This window comes from Ictalurus furcatus, chromosome 22 (genome assembly GCF_023375685.1).
Source record: "Ictalurus furcatus strain D&B chromosome 22, Billie_1.0, whole genome shotgun sequence".
Lineage (NCBI taxonomy): Eukaryota > Metazoa > Chordata > Actinopteri > Siluriformes > Ictaluridae > Ictalurus > Ictalurus furcatus.
In genome coordinates, this window is record NC_071276.1 from 16,216,893 (window position 1) to 16,237,026 (window position 20,134).

Below are 20,134 nucleotides of genomic sequence, written 5' to 3' on the forward strand. Positions count from 1 at the left end.
CAGGTCTGGCACAATTTCAGTCAACCCCCGCCAACCATCTCCCTGTCGCACTCTCATTATGTCTAGCTCTCTTTTTTTTCGCTCTCTCGTCTGCGTTCACACCACCGTGCTGACGGAGGGGTCGGACAGGTTGAGCTGGCCGGTGATATCCGTGGGATATGGCTACAGGCGAAGGAGAGAAAAGAAAACGACAGGAATAATAATAATTCTTCCTATTAATGTTAATGCGTAAATAACGCACATACATTTGGCCATTTAGTAGTCATTTTTCATTAGTGAGACGAATCCCATTTCCACCACAGGCTGTGTTTGCCCCAGACTAAATGTCGAATTATTGAATGTCAAACATGCTGAAGACATTTTGGAGACATTCTTGTTTTGGAGATTTATTAGTACACTTTAATCTAAAACACTTCTGTTTGGTTTTCATTTGTACGTTGTTACTTGGTATATCACGTCAAATGTCAAAAGATCTGACATGATTTATCCAGGATTCCGTGATTTCGTGATAGCAGAATTGAACGCAAAATCAAGCAAATGCCCCAATATTCAGAGGAGCTTGCAATTAAAAAAAAAAACGTTACGCAAATTTTCCACAGAATTAGCCCGAGACGCGTCATGTGACGTCATCGCAACGTGCGTCGAATTCGAGTGTAGCTAAAACGTCTCATTTACCAACAAATTTCACTGTGAATGACAGTTTCATGCAATTGCAATTTCACCAATTCAAGTAGTTTTCTGGAAAAAAAAAAGCACAAAAAAACTCCGCAGCAAAATCAAGCATTTGTGTCCGCTACAATCTCAAAAAAAAAAACTCTGCAAAATTCTGTATGGACTGATTTATCTTAGTTAGATTTTTTTACATGGTAAGAACCTATCATTTTAACAGGGGTGTACAGACTTTTTATATTCATTATATTTCTATTTGGGAACCCTTCTGATGCAGGGTTGTACATAGAACCTATAATGGTTCCCCTCGTGAGACAAACTTAAGAACCCTTTCAGGTGCTAGACTGAACTGACGCTGCATTCACACCATGCTGTAAATACTTTAATTACGAGATTCTGACTTGTAAAAAGTGCTCACATCCTTGTACAGCTCGTAATTACTCGGAGAGCTCCGAATGGTGCCACCCGACAGCGGTCCATGCGACACCATGCAGAAACACTCGAAATGGCAGCGGCTTCAGCAGTAAAATGTAGTTAAGTAGTTATCTGGTAATATTTCTGTGTGATAATTCGTATATTTATTACATTATTTCATTATTGTTGCTGTTTGTTTAAATTTGCAACAACACAGTACCAACACTTGAGTCAATGTAACCTGATGCGCTTTCTGTGTTCTTCAATATTTAGCAATAGAATAAAAAAGCGATTTAATATTAATTATGCAATTATGTATTTTGCAGTTGTCAACATCATCTCACATGGATCCATTTTGGCGTATAGAAACGCATAATTCCGAGTCCAAGGACAGCTCAGACTAGATTAACTGGGTTGTCGTGTAGTAATTAGAGTAATTCCGACATGGCGTGAACGCAACATGAACTATAAGGCATAACTGGATACTATACAAACATGACATTGTACATTCTTTTAAAAAAGGGATCTGAAAGGTTTTTTGGATGAAGGCTTTTTACCTTCGACGAGCGTAGAATTTTAAATTGATGTCTTTTCATCAGTTTCAGTTTATAACTGAATAAGTAAGAGTGCACTTTTCTGAAAAGGTTTCCTTATTACTTCTTTGTGTAGGTATGAGTTCTAGCTAGAGTTCTATTTGGATCCTTTTGTTATAGGGTTTACATTGCACCTTTAAGGGTTCCCCATAAGTGACAAACTGAGAACCCTTTAGCAAGCTAGTGCCACTGTTATCTAAGAGTACAAGCGTGAAAGCGCAAGCCTGATTCATCTTTGACTCTTAAACATGAATGTTTTTGTAGTTATTTTCCCCTCGGTGTCTTTTACAGAGGATGTAAATGTGGGCAGGGCAGCATGGGGTGGTGGGGTGGCCTCACTGATGACCATGTTTGTAGTGTGAGCATTCCCAATCACAGCCTACAGCGCCACCTGTCTACAGACAGGTGAACATCACGAGTCTACTTCTACAACAACAACCAACCACAGGAGTCATGCTGATAAAGAGGAGAGAGGCAGTGTGGCATGTGGCGTAGAGACACCAACATTTACAAGTCCATTCAAATCCATTTATAAAGAAACACACTGATATAAAAGAAAAAGGATGATTAGGACTGAGATGGGTAAACATCAGTCTAAAGAGACAGGTTTTTTGTGTGTGTGTGTGTGTGTGTGTGTGTGTGTGTATTGTCTGACGAACTCTTTCCTGCATTCTACGTGTGACCTGCATGAATCTACAATCCTATATTTCTAGAAACATGACAAATATAAGTATAGCACATTTCTGCCTTCTCCTCATTTTCTATTCGTTGTAACCAGATGGGGGAAGTAGTTCAACTTATTTGACTGGTACTCTCAAATTGAAATGATTTGAGAGGGTTCAAAGTCGACGGGAAAAAGGTATATGGAGAGGAACACCGCTCCTATGTTGGATGTGTTAATGGCAAAAATAAAGCTGGCATCCATTTCACATGGAAATGTGAAACATTTAGAATAAAAGGGGAAAAAAAAAAGAAAAAAATAATAACGATGCCCCGGGATGTTGACAGTCAGAACCAGAACATCAAACCTATAAACTGAAGACAGTGTCACCTAAAAGACAAAAGAGTAAAGCAAGAGAGAATCAGAAAGAATGATGATTGTTATTGTGAGATCTGTCCCATTCTGAACCTGTAGGAAGATTCAAAGATTGGCGCAAATACAGTATAAAGGGACATCTATCAGCAGGGACTCATCTGTGGAAAGAATTGAAGGGCGAGCTTGAGTCGCTGCAAAGAAAACACCTGAAGGTTAAAAACAAACCCTGCTTTGGGAATAACCGAGGTGATTTTAGAGTTACGTGCTATTTGTTTGGTTTCCTTTAGCTAATTTTCTTTAATTAACCGTGGAATGTGTGTGACATCGACCACATAAAATGGGAGAATACAAGGGAGGTGGGAAAAAAAACATAGAAATACGTGTTTGTTAACGAGACCCAGCAGTGACAGGGAAGACAAGGCACACATATAAAGACAGGATGAAAATTAAAACAAAACAAAACAAAAAAAATGTAAGAGCATCAACTTAAAGTCCCATCCAGGTTTAGGCGCGGGAGAAAGTCCAGCACAGGCTTTAAAGAAGAGTCTAGCTTAGCCTCCTGTAGGAGGGACTAACCTACGATGGTCATAACCCACAACCCCTAAACTCGTATACTCCCTATGGCTATGCTCACTAGGTTCCCCGATTGGGCTTTCCCAAACAAATGTCTGGATGGAGCACTGATGGCTGACTGACAGACATGTGGCCATGACCGTAACTCCATGTGTGAGGGGTGGATAGAGAGTCTGAGATGAAAACGTTTGGGGGTTTTTTGCGAAGAGGGATGGAGGAAGTGACAGAAAGAGAGGGAGCGAGAGAGGAAGCCAGAGGAACAGGAAAGAGGAAAGATAGATAGATAGATAGATAGATAGATAGATAGATAGAATCAGAAATGGTTAAGAAGTACAGGGCAGGGTGTCATTTCTTCATCTCCTTACCGTGTCTTTGGAGGACCTACGTCTCTTGATGTTGGAGGCCAGGTTGGTACTGATGGACCTAAAAGAGGCTTTCTTTTTGGGGTCGGGCTCTGCTCTACCACTTTTCCTATCCTAAAATAAATATACAGTATATGTAGAACAATTATTTGCGTCCAATTTACTACTATCACTATTATCCTACTAATACTACTAACCTAATACGAATACTAATACTACTACAGCTGAGTGTTGTTGTTTTGTTTTTTTTCTTATCCGCCATCACGTAAGAAACATGGCGTCTGCTGCTTACTCAGCATCTCCATCCTGACATAGTGCTTTCATGCAGCCTTAGGCTTCTACAGAGCAAAAAGGACACTTATACGCACTATATTAATATTTAAAAGTCTACTCGTACCATACAATCCTCAGGCTCTCGAGGGGGAAAGACCACTACTGAGGATGGCATGATTCAAAAATAGAGCCCTCCCCAGTTGTTTCTTAGCAATGGAAAGCAAAAAGCATTAGCGAAGCAAATGAGCAAAATGAGAAGCAATAAAGACATAAATAAGCGGCTTTTTTTGTTTTGTAAAGGTAGGAGTGGTTCGTTTCATGGAGGAGGAGGTGAGGGGAATGGACAACCAATTGAGAAAAACAGAATCTAAATCGAAACTCAAGATCATCCCATTGCATTATACCCAGGGTCGTGTATAATGACTGGGAGGGCTAAGGAGGGGGCTGTGAGGGCTCATAAGAGGGGGTAGGATAATACCAGGAAGGAGGGGGAGTGACTTCAACCAGAGGACATGCAATACATGGAACCGAAAAGGAAATGCAAAATGAATGACATGACAGTTGACCTTGTCTGGTACTGTCCTTTACTTGTCTTTGATTTCAGACCTGTTTTGGGGTCTACTGGACCTTGATTCCATCTAGTGGACACTTCCTCAGACTGAAAAATCCTACGCAGATATGCAGATAATAAACATAGGATTACATGATTGACCTTGTGTTGCCAAGTATCTCTATTTATATAATCTCTATATCTCCTCTAGAATAAAGTGTGTTTTATTATAAAATATTTATAATAATAATAATAATAACAATAATAATAATAATAATAACAGTAAGAGCACGTTTCTGACTCGGAAAGAGTCATACTTGTTTTTCCATCATTATTTTTCTTTCTCTCTGGCAGAAAAAGCAGGATTTTCCCATCACAATTCATCACACTGTAACCAAGATGACATTTCAAGTCTTTTTTTCCAGTAGGTCAGTGGAAGATCTCACAGAAAGCATGACTGTTTTCAGTTCTTTCATGCGCCTGTGTTTTCATCTGCTGCGTTTCAAACCCCTCTGATGAGCCAGTGTCTCAGCACCGGAGAGCTGACTCAGAGCGCATGGGTTCTCGATCTGCACCTGGTATGCGCCGTTTGAAGTGCAAATGCCAGGGGTAGATCAGAGCAGTCATGCATTCAGAAAGTCACGGTGTGAGTGAGCGAGGCGAGTTGTTTCGTATCGCACCATGGGATGAGTTTTACACTTTTGGGTTTTGAGGGCAGATTTTCTTGTCTTTTCAGAGCCCCCAAAACATCACCATGTGTTTCATCTCATGTACTAGTTTGGTTCATATAGAGTTGTGTGTATATGAATCCACATATTGTCTTCTTCGTTTATTTGCTGGTTTGTTGTCTTTTTCCTTCAGCTCATAAACCACGAGGGAAAAAGAAACAATGAAATCCTGATTTCCTCGTGGACCAACAGCAGTCTAATTATACACCCTCATCAGTGCTGGTCCTTTGTCTATATGTGGGTAGAATGCGTAGGCATATTAACAATTGTGTCTTTAGTAGGCGTAAAGAGCCTTCAGGCCAAAACATGTTGTGAGGAAGACAATCAAGTACAAACTTTTTTAAATATTTATGTCTAAATGACCTTGAGAGAAAACTGTGGGCTTTGTTGCTGTGCAGATTTTTTTTTTAAATAATAAAATAAATAAATCTTTGCCTGATGCATAATGAGTAGAAAATAAGTGCTATATCAATAAAGCAGTTTTAAAGTACCCCTGAACTTTTTAAAGGATGAACTACTTTTGTTTGGCTGATTCTGATGATGGACACATGGTGAGAACAGTCATATTTTTACATTTTACATTTACAAACAGACTTTCTTAGTACCTCTGTAAAAAAAAAAAAAAAAAAAAATGATTCGAGAGCATTACATGTAAGATCCCTTTGCAAGCTAAAAAAAAAAAAAAGGCTACAATATGTAAATAGTTAAAGGATGACATGATACCCAGACACTTAGCTAGCTAAGTGATAAATTGCCAAATATTTTGCGATGAACAAAACCATGGTTGCTACGGTAGCATTAGATTTTAGCAGGTTTGGATGCAGTTTTTAAAACTCTCTGAAAACATGCAAATGCTAATAAAGTGTCAGTTTGCATACATGCATATTCATGTTACCTAATTTGCATATTCATGTCTGTTCATGAGCACAAAGGGGCAGAGATGTTCCAAGACAAGATTTGTAATTTATTGGGGCCTTAAATAAAAATGAAACAAAATGTATTTATCAATTCTGCGTTATTTTTTTTAAACATGTTCAAGGGGTACTTTAATATTTTTTGCTTTTAATACATTTAGAGTCCAGCTAGCTAATGCATTGAGCACTATACTAAAACTGAGCATTACATTGTACCTCTACAGCACCACAGCTGGGCTTTTTCGTGGGAGTAGGGCAGGCCATGCTGTTTCGCACCAGCTTTTTGCTGTTGAGTAGGCCGGTGACTCAGCATGTACAGAGCCAGAGGCCAGCAGTGAAGGAACAGTGATCTGAACACACGCAGGACGGGTCTCTGATTCCTGCTGGAACCCCACTGAGACATTCGGCTAGCATGGCCTTTCAGATTGAACACTGCCCAGCGTGCATCTGCTCCGCTCCACCATAGTGTGTGTCGTGGTGTGTGTGTGTGTGCACTGCTTTTCTTAGTGGTGGTTTAGTAGGCGTGCATGAAGGAGCAGCTTCCTCATGATGCCCACAGTGGAAGACGGAGAAGGAATAAATCCTTAGCATGCATTTGCAGTTAACCATTCATATTACTCTCCAAATTTGCACCTTATTTGTCCTAATCTGTGCTGATACAGTACTCGTTCAGTATAATCAGGGGTTAAATATGGATTTAGCGAGGTGTTAGGTGAGAGCCTTTCCTCCTATAAATGTGTTAGGACACATGAGATCCCTTCTTCCTATTTAGTGGCAACAGTATACAGTAGCTTAATTAATCTTGTGACCAGTGACACCAAAATGTGCTCAAAACAAGTTTGTAATATTTCTGATTCTTAATATAGATAATTATAATTTGTCAGTGTTCATTGTTTGTTTGTTCAAAATGATTGAGATATATGATACAGTAAAGCCCTTAAAAAAAACTATTAACTGAAAATATTGAGTAGTCATTTCCTGTGGTCATATCCTACTCACATCTTGACTTGACTGATTATTAGCTATAAAGCTACTATCGCTAGCTACATAACTAGCTAGGCTGCAAGTGTGCCTTTTGAGCACATTTAGCACTATCCAAACAGTAATCATTATAATTGAACAAAAATTACCTCCAAAATTGAATACACATCTGTTCTCATGATGCAAGCCATATGTATGAAGACATTTTTGATTTTGCTAGCATGTCTAGTGGTTACTATTCATCTGGCTAGTTCAAGTAGGCTAGCTAGCACTCATGCCAAGCTACTTCAGTGACAGAAATCATCGGAATTACTTTGGCTAATGTTCAAGCAGGAAACACAGAAAACGGTTGAAGAAAAAAGGTTAATTATGCAGTGAGTTGTAATACTAGTAACGATACTAATAATAATGCTAGTAAGGCTGACCTGAACAACATTTTACAGGCTTCGGATGCTAGGTGGTGTTTCCAAGTATCTGAATCTCAAAAAGACCCTTACATACTAGTATAATAACATTTATGTTCCATAATTTAGCAAATGTGTAAAATAAATAAATAAATAAATAAATTTAAAAAATGTTATTGCAGCTTAAAATCACCAAGAAATAATAATAATAAAAATATTATTTTCGCAAAAACAAAGTCAACAAAACATGAGCAAATAAATAATAAGCCAAGATACTGCATTCGACCACTCAGTATCTAAGCCTTGGTTTAAATAAAAACATACAGTGCCCACCAGAATTATTGGCACCCTTTAAAAGTCAAAATGACTGCATAAAACACAATAATTCCAAGTTTCCACTTAAACAGTTGAACAAGCTGTCTTTGTTCTCACAAAATTCACTCTCATTAGAACTACTTTTTTCAAGTTTTTTCTCTCAAAAATAAGTTATAATACAAACTCAAAAATATTGACACCCCTAAAAAAAAGAATTGTACCTGTAAGAATCATAACTGTTTCAGCAGCTGTGAAACAATTACAGAAGTAAAATGAAGTAAAAAAAATAAAATAAATAAAAATAAAAATAATGGTTGAAAGTGTTCAGCTATTCACTTTGATTCAATGATACATATCTAGAGACTTGTGTCCGGTGTTTCATTAATAGTTGGCATTATAAAGTAACACATTATTTAAGTCACATGACATGTCTTAAGTCTTCCTGGTTATGTATATGTGCTTGGATGAATTCCAAACTGCTCGCAATTTAAACATATAGTGCACTACATACTGTAGGATGGGGAAACCATTTCATTGCTTACATGGTGCACTTATATAGGGGATAGGGAGGTAAAGATGAAGCTTCTGAATACTAACTAGAGAAACAAATACCAAAATGACAAATAAATACTCAAGTATTTGATTAGTTTGGGCCAACCCTAATATGTAGAGCCAAAAAAAAGCCACAATGTGATTTATCAGATCGGATAGTTAAACAGATTTCATCACCATGTTCCGTCACATTTTAAGACTGGAATTTACTTCATATTTGAATAAACCAATGGTGCTGGAGCTTCACTCCCATGCGCTCACACCCTATTTAACCCCTGATTTTAACTACCTCAACTATACTCTTAACTATTATTGTAAATGCAGTGCACATAAATAAATATGCATTACTCACCATGCAAATTAATTTTACATGCATTAATACATAGAGTGTTGGTGTTAAATGTAAGCTTATTATCCTGTGGCTTACATTATTCTATGCGTACAACATGCCTCTTACCAAAGTTGCACTGTTTAGATAAGACCTATATCATATTTGCCTCAAAATGACCCTTAAATTGAGCTTTCTATCTCAAAGCTGAAAGAAATCAACAATTTGTTCGCATTCAGTGTCATAAACAGAAACGTAGCAGGTATCAGCAGTAGGCAGCCGTCTAGAGACTCATGCAGACTCTTATCCTGTAGGAAGAAGGACTGAAAGGGAGTGCCATACCTGCAGGTTCTTCCTCCAGACATTAACCGCTGCAAAGGCCAACTGCATCTGCTTCCTGCGAGCGTCTTTGTGTCGCTTGTACGCAATCTCGATGAAGATGAGGAAGATCCCGGCGACGATGCCGCCAGCCACCAACATAAACACGCCTGCAAAACAAATGTTGCAATACCTCACTATTGATATGCGAGCTTAGGCCAGAACCTTCATTGCAATATTCATCTCTAAATAGACTTCTTGTTTCTACAAGAAGTGGCCCATACCTGCCATATTCTCAAAGGTGAGTGTGGCTGGGGCATTGCTCCTGGAGTCACACTCCTGGTATCTCACCCAAGTTTTATCCAGGTCCTCCATGAACCCATTCTCATGAGAGCTGTCGATTCAGAGAGTATAGGTCCGAAACTAGACCGCTTAAACCAAGATGAAGATGGAAATGGAAAGCAAAGACAACGTGGATGATCTGATGCATTATGATTGCATTACCTGAGAATGGCCAGGGAAACATTCTGCTTCCAAGGGCTGTCTTTACGCATGCCGATGCCGAAGCCCGAACGGAAGAACAACTCTCCCGTGGTGACCAGGTCGCACTTCTGCGAGGCTTCAAACTCCAACACAGCTGAATCCCAGATAAAAGCATGGAGTTTGCTAAAGGAAGGAAAGGAACTGTGTGTTAGTGCTGGTTCGAATCTTAAATCGAATCTTAAAATTGATATTTTTAGTTAGGTTTTTCCATGTTACTTCATTATCACTACGAAAAAGGTCAAGTATTGTATGTAAAAATGAAAAATGACGATAAAAATGAAATCATTTTGCATTTTATGCTCAGAATGTCATATTTTATGCATTGCACCATGGTCCTGGAGAAACGCCATTTCGTTCCAATGTATACAAGCGATATACTGTAGAGGAATGATAATAAAAACCCACTTGCGTTGACTTGACTTGACATATGAGGCAGGAATAAAACATTTTCGGATAGGAATGAAGAGAATCAACTTTGGGGCGGTATGGTACAGCGAAACATGAAGAGGAGTTACTGTTACCACCTCAAGTTGATTCTTTCTCTATAACATCATCTCCCAGACTGTTTTATACAACAACAGACGTACATACTTACTCACTCTTATACCACAGCAATGACAGGTGCCCTATCACACCACAGCTACCAGTGGAGGAGGGTGTGGGCTGACACATGCTTCCTACAAAACATGCGCAGGTCTGGCACTGCATCTTTTCAAACAGCTGCTCATGCTGCATCACAGCGCAGTCAAACACACTCCGAGGAAGTGCTAATTGCACTCTTCCATATACATGAGCTCACAGACGGCCACGATTGGCTAGCATCGTTTGCTCTCTTGGACTCCCGGCCTCAGATGTTTACAGTCGCGATTAGAACTTGTATCTCTTGACAATAGGCTGAATGTTTTTCTGTTGCACCACTCATCATATACTTTATGATCATCTCTCATTATCGTTATACTGTATGTCAAGACAAACACAACACCACAAATGGCTGAGCTGAATATGAGTATATCTGTCTCACTGACCCGTCTCGCACAGCCTGGATGGCCTCAGCGGCGCTCTCGTAGTTGTGCTTTTCCATGTGGCGGTACATGGTGCTCAGCTCAACTTGACGCCGGAAGTAAATGTCCACAGAGCTCTGCTTCACCGTGGCGTAGATGAACTTGTCTGATGGATTTCGCAGCTGCGAGAAAACAGCACATCAGAAAGTGTCCTCAATCAACATTACATCCCAAACCTAATGATTATGGAGACCAATAACCAAATGTGAGCTTTTTTTATTATTATTCAGTGGTTGAATGTGTGGTTCTTCAAGTGAATAATTTAAGACGGTACAAGTGTGTCCTAAAAGTCCCAGAATCCAGCTTGTTCAACACCACTGAAAGCAAGCAATATGCTCTACTAACATTCAATACCAAGACTGGTTTGTCCTACTGTAGGGTATCCTCAGTATGCCTAATAAAATGTAATTTCATGCAGGATCAGATTATGACAAATAACCAGGGTCTGTGATTCTATTAACTGCTCATTTGAATTCAACTGGGTGTAAAATGATGCTAGTCACACTAATGTCCTAATAATGTGTCAATATCATAGAAAAACAAGCATAAATGATGTCCGTTTGAACCAAACTGCAAGAATAAATCTAGAAATAAATGTCCATATGATATCAAATGCTGTAACACAGTGCAACTGATTTCAATTTCCCTTACAGAAAAATCACAGCACATTTCATCTGATCCCATTTCAGCAAGTTATGCCCTGAAATTGCACATGCGAACTCAAGAAAAGAAATGTAACATTATGTAAAATAAATAAATAAATAAAGTGTCAGAAATAAAATCACATGTCCTTCAGGTGAGCAATTAATATGTAAAAAATTAGTGAATCATGTTGGGGGGAAAATGGAAAAATTAATCACGTGAAAATCCCATGTAAAATAAACATTTGCAAAATAAAAATGACACAATAATAAACGTATTATGTAAAAAAAAAAATAATAAAAAAAAATGTGTAAATATGTTACAAAATACATGAAAACGTGTGAAACATTTACAATTGAAGTGTGTAAATTTCACATCAGCCACTAATCCCATATGAAGGTCATGTGACTTTTCTGTAAGGGTTTTACGGGAGCAAAGTTCAGGAATAAAACATTCTAATAGCTCCTGATGGTTCCTATTTGCTCAATGTGCTTAATATTTAAACAGCTTATCCTCATAGGAGTAATCTGGGCTGTGATCTTTTCATTAAAAAAATTGTGAACCACTTTTCTGTTCATATCAAATGTCATTTCGTCAGGGTAGGTACAGCAGGTTAGAGGTTTCCCTTGGTGAGAGAAAGGCATCTAAATATAAGTTGAAAAAAAGAGAGGTTTGTTGTGTACTTAATTACTCATCCTAATTCTGTACCGTGTAAAACATGAGACTCATGGAGAGTGTAAATGTTGTGTCTGTAAATTTCCGTGCAGTTTTATGGCATGCAAGGCCGCTCCATGCTCCATGACAGAGTCATGATCTCACCCTAGGGTCGTTGATGCCGGTAATGCGCTCCTCAGGCCGATCCAACACTAGGAAGGCTGCCAAATTGGCAGTATAAGATGCAACTATAATCATAGCAAAACCAGCCCACACCATACCTAAAATCCTCGCCGAAAAGCTCCGTGGGGCACCTGGGTAGAAAGAGATGGAAGTAGTCAGGAGACATGCCTGCTAAAAAAAATAAATCAGTCATATATTGAGTAAATTCTCATGAGACAGATTGAGTGAGAAATTCTGTTTGCTGTCAGGTACCTTCTCCAATACCGGAGTTCAAAAGTACCCCCCAAGAGAACCACATGGCAGAGGATAAGGTGAGGGCGTCCTCTTCTTCCTCTTCACTATTCACTTTAAACCTTCCAAATGGGCTGCAGAGCAAAGCACATCTCAACTCAAGACACTCCCACTGAAGATATCTTGATCTTTGATATTATTTTATATACTGTATATATGTTCAATAGTATGTGGAAACCTGACTATCACACCCATATGTGCTTGCTGAACATCATATTCCAAATCCATCAGCATTACTATGGAGTTGGTCCTCCCTTTGCAGCTATAACAACCTCGACCCTTCTTCACTAGATTTTGGAGCATGGCGGTGGGGATTTGTGCCCATTCAGCCACAAGAGTATTAGTAAGGTTGGGCATTAACGATAGGCGAGAAGGACTGGCATGCAGATGTCATTCCGATTCATCTCAAAGGTGTTCAGTGGGGTTGAGGTCAGGAGACTTCTACACCAACCTTGGCGAACCATGTCTTCATGGAGCTCGCTTTGCGAACAGGGGCATTGCCTTGCTAGAACATGCTCGGGCCTCTTAGTTCCATGAAGGGAAATCTTAAACCTACAGCATGCAAAGACATTCTATAGAGTTGTGTGCTTCCAACTTTGTTGCAACAGTTTAGGCAAGGTCCACATATGGGTCTGATGATATGATCAGGTGACCACATACATTACTTTTGGACATATAGTGTACATGCTCGGTAGTCTCATAAGCACTGCATGCCCAGCACAATAAACTGAACTGATCAATATAGTAAGTGAAGAGCTTCTTTTACCTGAAACGGTCTAATAGGTAGAGCATCACCGCCACAACATGGACCGAAAGACCCACCAGTAACCACAGAGTGCTCTGAAAGGGTTGCATGAACGAGTCCAGCGTACTGCGAGGTATTTCCTGCATTCAACAACATGGCATTACTCACAGCCCGAATACACACCACCCACACGGGCTAGCCTGCCACCATACGGAGCATCCAACATATTCTGTAGGGGTATTATTAGATTCCTCAGAAGTAAACAGAGTCACAAGTTTCCGTCTCAAATATAGTCAGAGGAGGAAATGTAATTAACGGGAGGAACTGTAAAAGATTTCTGGGCAGATTTCTAGGCCTGCTCTCAGAGGACTTTGAAGCAGAATTAATTACATTTCAATGACTATTTTCTGATGAAGTTTAAATGAAACTGAACTCAAAATATTGGCACCTAGCTAACTCAATGCATGTAGGATTCTGATACCTAATTTATTGGTATATAATAAATTATATACCAATAAATTATAATATAATATAAATTATATAATCTATCTATCTGTCTATATATATATATATATATATATATGTATATAGAGAGAGAGAGAGAGAGAGAGAGAGAGAGAGAGAGAGAGAGAATTAATATGCTAATACACTAAGGGGTATATTTGCTAGTACAAAGGAACAACATATAGGCATTTTAATGAGCATTGGCACTGGTGGGCATGGCTTATTTGTCTGGTGATCTATTAAGAATGACACGCAAATAACAAAAAAAAACAAACAAATTTATTATTCCCTCCTATTTTCTCCCTAATTTGTTTTTGGCTACTTCCCAGCCACCAGCCAGCTCTGGCCAATCATACGACAGCTACTAAATGCCGAGGGTGAAGGCTAACACATGCTTCCTCTGAGACATGTGAAGCCAGCCTTTTCAATATCTTTTCAAACTGCTGTTCACGCTGCATCACAGTGTAGCATTACACATTCGGAGGAAAGCACTATCTGCCCTCTTCCACATACATAAGCTCACAGATGCCCACATTTAGCTACTGTTTGAAAGGAGAGAGCAGGTATTAGACCCCTCACACCCAGAGAGCATGGGCAATTTCACAGTTAATTAGCAAACTTTCGACCATGGATGGCTGTAGCATCGTCTGTATTCAAACGATCTCCGGACAATAGAGCGGACACTCTTTTTTAGTTTGCTTATCTCTGTAATATCTAATGGTTATATAATTACTGCTGTTTTAACATCACTGTTTATTATGGTTTATTTAAGTTTTATTACTCTAACTTGTTATATTTTATATTATATTATAAAACACAGACGGCTCAGCAGAGAAAGCCGACCGTGACCGGAAAATGCAGACTTTGCACAACTCGTTCTGGTTTGTGGCTCCATATTGTTTTATATTCCGTCCAATAACATCATAATAACGTGACCGAGATGATAAATGATAAATAGTGCATTCAATATCAAAGTCAATAATTATTACAAGCCTTGATAAATCTATATATGTTTACTGTTACAATAAGAACAGCATTTTGTGATGTAAACTCCCACAAATGCATAAGCAACAACGCAATAATGCAAAATACTAGTGAGTGCCACTTTGAATTTTCTTACTGTCACAAATGCCACATCTTCTGAGAACTCCAACACCCAGAATCCTTATCTGGAGCTCATTCCAGTCTTATTTACTCCTGTATCCATACTCCTCAGTTTGTTTTGATCATTGCAAGTCTTGTTTGCACTTTCTAGCATGCATTACTAGGGCGAGTCCACGACTGGGGTGCCATTCTTTTGCCCCACTGTTATTACATTTAAAAATATGTTAGAAAAAAGACATTTTAAACACAGGTAAAATGGCCTTCACATCTGCCTATATGCATGTTTCAGATAAATAATTTAAAACATTAATAAAAAACAAACAAACAAACAACTATCTACAGCTCAATATAACTACACTTATTGCATAGACATTAACATACTGCAAAAAAAAATCGTATTGTTTGGGTATTAACGTGCGAATCTGTTATCCTATCAAGCGTGAAACATCCTTTTAAGTGAGGCATACATTATAAACTATGAAAAATTTACATGCTCAAAAGAAAGTGGCATCATCCAAATTTCCTGAGGATCAAGGGAAGAAGAAAATGCCTCAGACTCGTGCTTCTTTATTGTCTGCTTCATGTTTTCCTTAATAAAAGAAAACATTTATTTTCTACCTGAGAGCGTCTCTCTGCTTTTCTGTCTCTATCTGACAATTATTGGTTTTCTGCTCTTACATGCTTCGTTTTAATAGATCATGATATTTTTTAAATATCAAAAGCATGCTTGCAACAGTGTCATTTGTGTAAAGTATATTAAATATCTGCTTTAATCATAGTGAAAGATGGGGAGTGATAAGGAAATTTCAGAAGTGAAGTACCTTTTTGACAAGGATGGTGAGCCCCTGGTACTTAAACGGTTTGGAGAACTCGATGTACTGGGCTCGTTCGTTATTGATGGTAAGTGGAGCCACAATCATGTCTGCCAAGCCACCCAGCAGCTCTCCCATCATGCCGTTCCACTCCTTCTTATTGCTGTTATTCACCTAATAACACATAGGAAATCACACTCCGCAATATGTCCTGCTCGCAAAGGCCTGTTTGTAATCACACCTGTGAGCAATGACTCTGCAAACTGTAAATGTCCAGAAAGAAGCAGACGTTTTATGGCTCTCCGGAGTGTGACCTTGCTAAAAGACGAATGGGAAATTAGGGGACGAAGGAAATCAATAAAGTGCTGGAGTGTATAACTCACACGCTCCTGGGTGCCAAATTTCCCATCAGCCACTAGGTGCACTTCGTAGGTGAAGTTCATTGTCATTGCGAGTTTGATCAAGAGGTCGATGCAAAACCCATAGCAGCACTGAGGCACTATGGGACGACCTGGAGATATGCCAAATATAACAATGACAATCATGTACAGAGATGTACCGACACATATATATCCTCAAAAACGTCACATATATACAATTAAGTGCAAAAATTTGTGCGAATCCCCACCCCACAACCCCTATCCCATGCCCAAAATGGTTTCTGAATGAAAAAAGGAAATTTTGACTATTTCACACAAACTGAATTACAAGAAAGTTTAAATTGAAACGTGGGTGGATTTTGTAACCAGACACCGATCCAAAATATAAACAGGTTTTTCCATGACCCTCTCAAAACGTATTTGCAGTGTGTGAAAGCTGGCAGATAATAATAAAAGTAGGATGATGAATGGGCAAAGATTGGCTAAGATTGGGGTGAAAAATTGCACCTGTGAGGATCCAAAAGCTCTTCCGAGGATATAAAACAGGTTTATAGTTACAGGAGCAAAGGGTGAGCATATGTTATTAGAGAATATTTAATGTATATCACATTCAGAAAGAGAATGTTTGAACAAATGTTTGAACAAATGTTTGAACTGACTTTCCTTTTCCACTTATAATACACTATATGGCCAAATATTTGTGGACACCTGACCATCACACCCATGTGAGGATCTTCCCCAAACTGTTAGAAGCACTCAAATGTATAGGATGTCTTTGTATGCTGTAGCATTACAGTTACATTTATGGCATTTGGCAGACGTCTTTATCCAGAACGACTTGTATTCATCTCATTTATACAACTGAAGGTTAAGTGCCTTGCTCAAGGGCCCAGCAGTGGTAACTTGGCAGTGCTGGGATTTGAACTCATGACCTTCCAATCAGAAGACCAACATTTTAACCACCACCACTGCATTACAATTTCCATTCACTGGAACTAAGAGACCCAAACATATTCCAAAGATATATTGCACAAGGCGAGCTCCATGAAGACTTGGTTTAAGGTTGAGTGGAAGAACTCAAGTGTCCTGTACAGAGCCCTGACCTCAACCTCACTAAACACCTTTAGGATGAATTGCACCCCAGGCCTCCTCACCCAACATCAGTGCCTGACCTCACTAATGCTCTTGTGGTTGAATGGACAAATCCCCAGAGCCACTTTACAACTTCTAGTGGAAAGCCTTCCCAGAAGAGTGGAGGTTATTATAAGAGCAAAGGAGGACTAAATCTGGAACGGGATGTTCAACAAGAACATATGGGTGTGATGGCCAGGTGTCCACATACATTTGACCATGTAGTTTACGGATATTAGCATACGCTATTACTATCACCCCCCCAACACCACCACCACCACCACCCTCCAGCAGAAGGCACTAGAAGGAAGGTGCTATCTGCCCTCTTCTGCATACATGAGTTCACAGAGGCCCATGATTGGCTAGTGTTACTGTGACTGACAGGGGAAAGTACACCATCCTTCCTACCCAAGGGGACAGTATACCATCCTTCCTTTTCCCAAAAATAGGTTGAACGCTTTTCTAAGGGGATGCAAAACTTTTGCACTCCACTTTATCTTTCACTGCAACCTGTATTACCAGGAATTGTCTCATTGGGCCCAGTGCAGATCACTTTTTTGATCAGGACTCCGTTTACGGTGTATTCCTCTTTACACGTCCCGTCTCGCAGCGTCGGCTTCACGTACACAAACGGCTCTTGATGAATGGTGACAATCTTTAATGACACCAAAGTCGATTAATCACAGCATAAAAAACCAAAATCTGTCAGTGACGAAGTGCAAAATAATCAGTAATAAGCACCTTCAATCTTGTTGACATCTGATAACCTCTCGGCTTCTCAGTGTCTCCTCCTGGCCAAATGATCTTCCTCTGCGTGTTCATCATGACCTGTAAGTTGATCAATAAAATATTTGCATTTCAGATAGCCTTATTCCTTGTACATCTCAAACTGCTGTACATTATTGTTTAAGGCCTACCTGCGAGCCGTTATAGACGCCCACTTGGACCAACCGGGTCTTCTGGTAGTTGAGAATGCTGTAGTGGGCGAACCTCCTGTCTCCGTCATCATTAAACTCCACGCGGCCTGTGAGGCCATCTGGATACTTGGATGACATCAGTACTCTAGCACATTGGAGGGGGTTGAGTGAGAGATCGCGTCAACCATTGCCCTCTCTCCACATTTACTGTATGACAGTGAAGAATGACACTAAGGGTGGACGTGTATTGCAAGATGGAGAATAGTGAGTGCAGCATGGTGGAGGAGGGAAGAGCTCACTCTCACAGCACACACAGAAAAGGATGAACTGAATAGATATACTCATTGCCTGTGGGCGTGATATTAAATGGGAGGGCTAAAATGTAATAACTCTCAATAGCTAGACAGTGAGCCGCCCCTGAACGTACCACTGACAAGAGCTCACGTATACCAGATTTGTGTATGAGGCTGGAGCCATGGTACGTTACTGTACATTCCCAGAGTACAAGCAGATTCAAACAGCTTTTAATTTATTCAACCCTTCATAACAGTCTTCTGCATTCATTTATCATTTAAAAGGCCATATTTTACTTTGATACACATTTACTTTCCATCTATAAAAAAACTGCCTTTAGATAAACGAACATGTTTTGCAACAGATGGTATGGCTTCCACAGAGCTATGATGTCGTCATCATGGAAGCTGTTCTGGGTTTTTTATTTATTTATTTTACCTGCAGAGATAGAAGAGAAAGCCAAAGTCTGCAGAGGAACTGTGGCACATTCTCAACGATGCTTGAAACAACCTAGCAGTCGATTTCTTTAGAAAACTGATGCAGTGTACTGATGCAGATTTGAAGGCAAGTAATGCTCACACCAACCACAAGTTTCATTACTTTGATAGTATTTTCACTTTACACAGACTTTTGCACAATTCTGTTGGAAACATACAGGGGAGCAGTTTGAACTGAGTAGCCTCAATATTGAAAAAAGTTAACTAGATAGTAGGCAGAGCTTCAGCCGTGGTCTTTCTTCCAAACTTCTGTTGTTTCATAACGCCATTAAATAAGCTTCTTCTGCAAGCATAAAGGAGATATCCGTTACTCCTGAAGGCATCATTAGCTGTAAAAGTTTCTATTGCATGAAGCTATATTGTGTGATGCTATATATATATATATATATATATATATATATATATATATATATATATATATATATATATATAGCAATAATCCCTAGTGTAATCTAATCTATACTCTTGGATATAAAATCTTGGTCTCAGATTTTCCTTGAATCACAACCAACACATCATGATCAAGTCATTTAAGCATATTGTATACCTTCAATGTGTGCACAAATACTGTTTTGTAGAAAACCTTCATTTTCATTCATCTGCATGGCACTTCTTCTGTCAGTATTTGTAGTGTGAAAGCTGTCAGTGTTCTCAGCACTAGCAGTAATGTATGGTAATGTATAGGAGCATATGGATGACAGAGGCAGCACAGATAGACTCACCGTTTGAAGAGCGGCCCGGTCTTCCAGATGTTCGTGTTGCCCACGCAGCCTTTCGGAGGCTCGGTGATGTTCTCCTTCTCAAAGAGCTCCTGGATGGACTGTGCCACCACTGCCACGGCGTCGTAGATGTGCGCCGACTCGTTCTTTCCGTTGATCAGCTGGAGGCCGAGCAAGCCTGCCCAATCGACGATAGGACACGGCATTTTTTCGGTGCAAGACACATTAGAAAACAGTGACGTGTATGGAATTAGCAGAAAGCTTGCTTAGCAGACAGGATAGAAGAGGGGTGAAGACAGAGCACATTGAGTGATGTCACTGATGTGAAGAAGCTGGGACAGTAAGGAATGTGGCTTACCATCGTACTCACACGTCAATGCGGACGAAGCACTTACAAATAAAACTCAAAGCGCAACAAATGCACGAGCATTCAAACCATTATGGATTACCACAACTCTCTATTGCATCATTTGTAGTCTACGGAAAGAAAGGACACACACTTAAAAGATGAGATCAAGCGTTAGACAAAGAGCACAATACAATGAGAAGAAGGTCACAGTGTTTAAAACCTTTAAACATCCACATGTTTAAACGTTTAAACACATCTAAGTACACCACACACACCGGTTTGCTGATGTAGATTGCAA

General features: G+C 39.5%; 1 protein-coding gene across 2 annotated transcripts in view; it reads right to left on the reverse strand.

Annotated features, from left to right (window-relative positions):
• Positions 1–20,134, reverse strand: part of grin1b (glutamate receptor, ionotropic, N-methyl D-aspartate 1b) — a 31,401-nt gene continuing 11,267 nt past the window's right edge. Inside the window, exons 7-21 of one of the 2 annotated variants that reach the window (XM_053610111.1) lie at positions 19,491–19,665; positions 17,978–18,122; positions 17,802–17,888; positions 17,580–17,715; positions 15,933–16,060; positions 15,559–15,723; positions 13,151–13,269; positions 12,346–12,458; positions 12,076–12,224; positions 10,579–10,736; positions 9,515–9,676; positions 9,295–9,404; positions 9,035–9,180; positions 3,651–3,761; positions 1–162 (exon numbers count right to left, since the gene is read on the reverse strand). In XM_053610111.1, coding sequence (XP_053466086.1) covers positions 97–162; positions 3,651–3,761; positions 9,035–9,180; positions 9,295–9,404; positions 9,515–9,676; positions 10,579–10,736; positions 12,076–12,224; positions 12,346–12,458; positions 13,151–13,269; positions 15,559–15,723; positions 15,933–16,060; positions 17,580–17,715; positions 17,802–17,888; positions 17,978–18,122; positions 19,491–19,665 — 1,970 coding nt within the window. In that variant the 3' untranslated portion in view covers positions 1–96. The remainder of the gene's footprint in view (positions 163–3,650; positions 3,762–9,034; positions 9,181–9,294; positions 9,405–9,514; positions 9,677–10,578; positions 10,737–12,075; positions 12,225–12,345; positions 12,459–13,150; positions 13,270–15,558; positions 15,724–15,932; positions 16,061–17,579; positions 17,716–17,801; positions 17,889–17,977; positions 18,123–19,490; positions 19,666–20,134) is intronic. The other variant, XM_053610113.1, reaches the window with a different exon arrangement.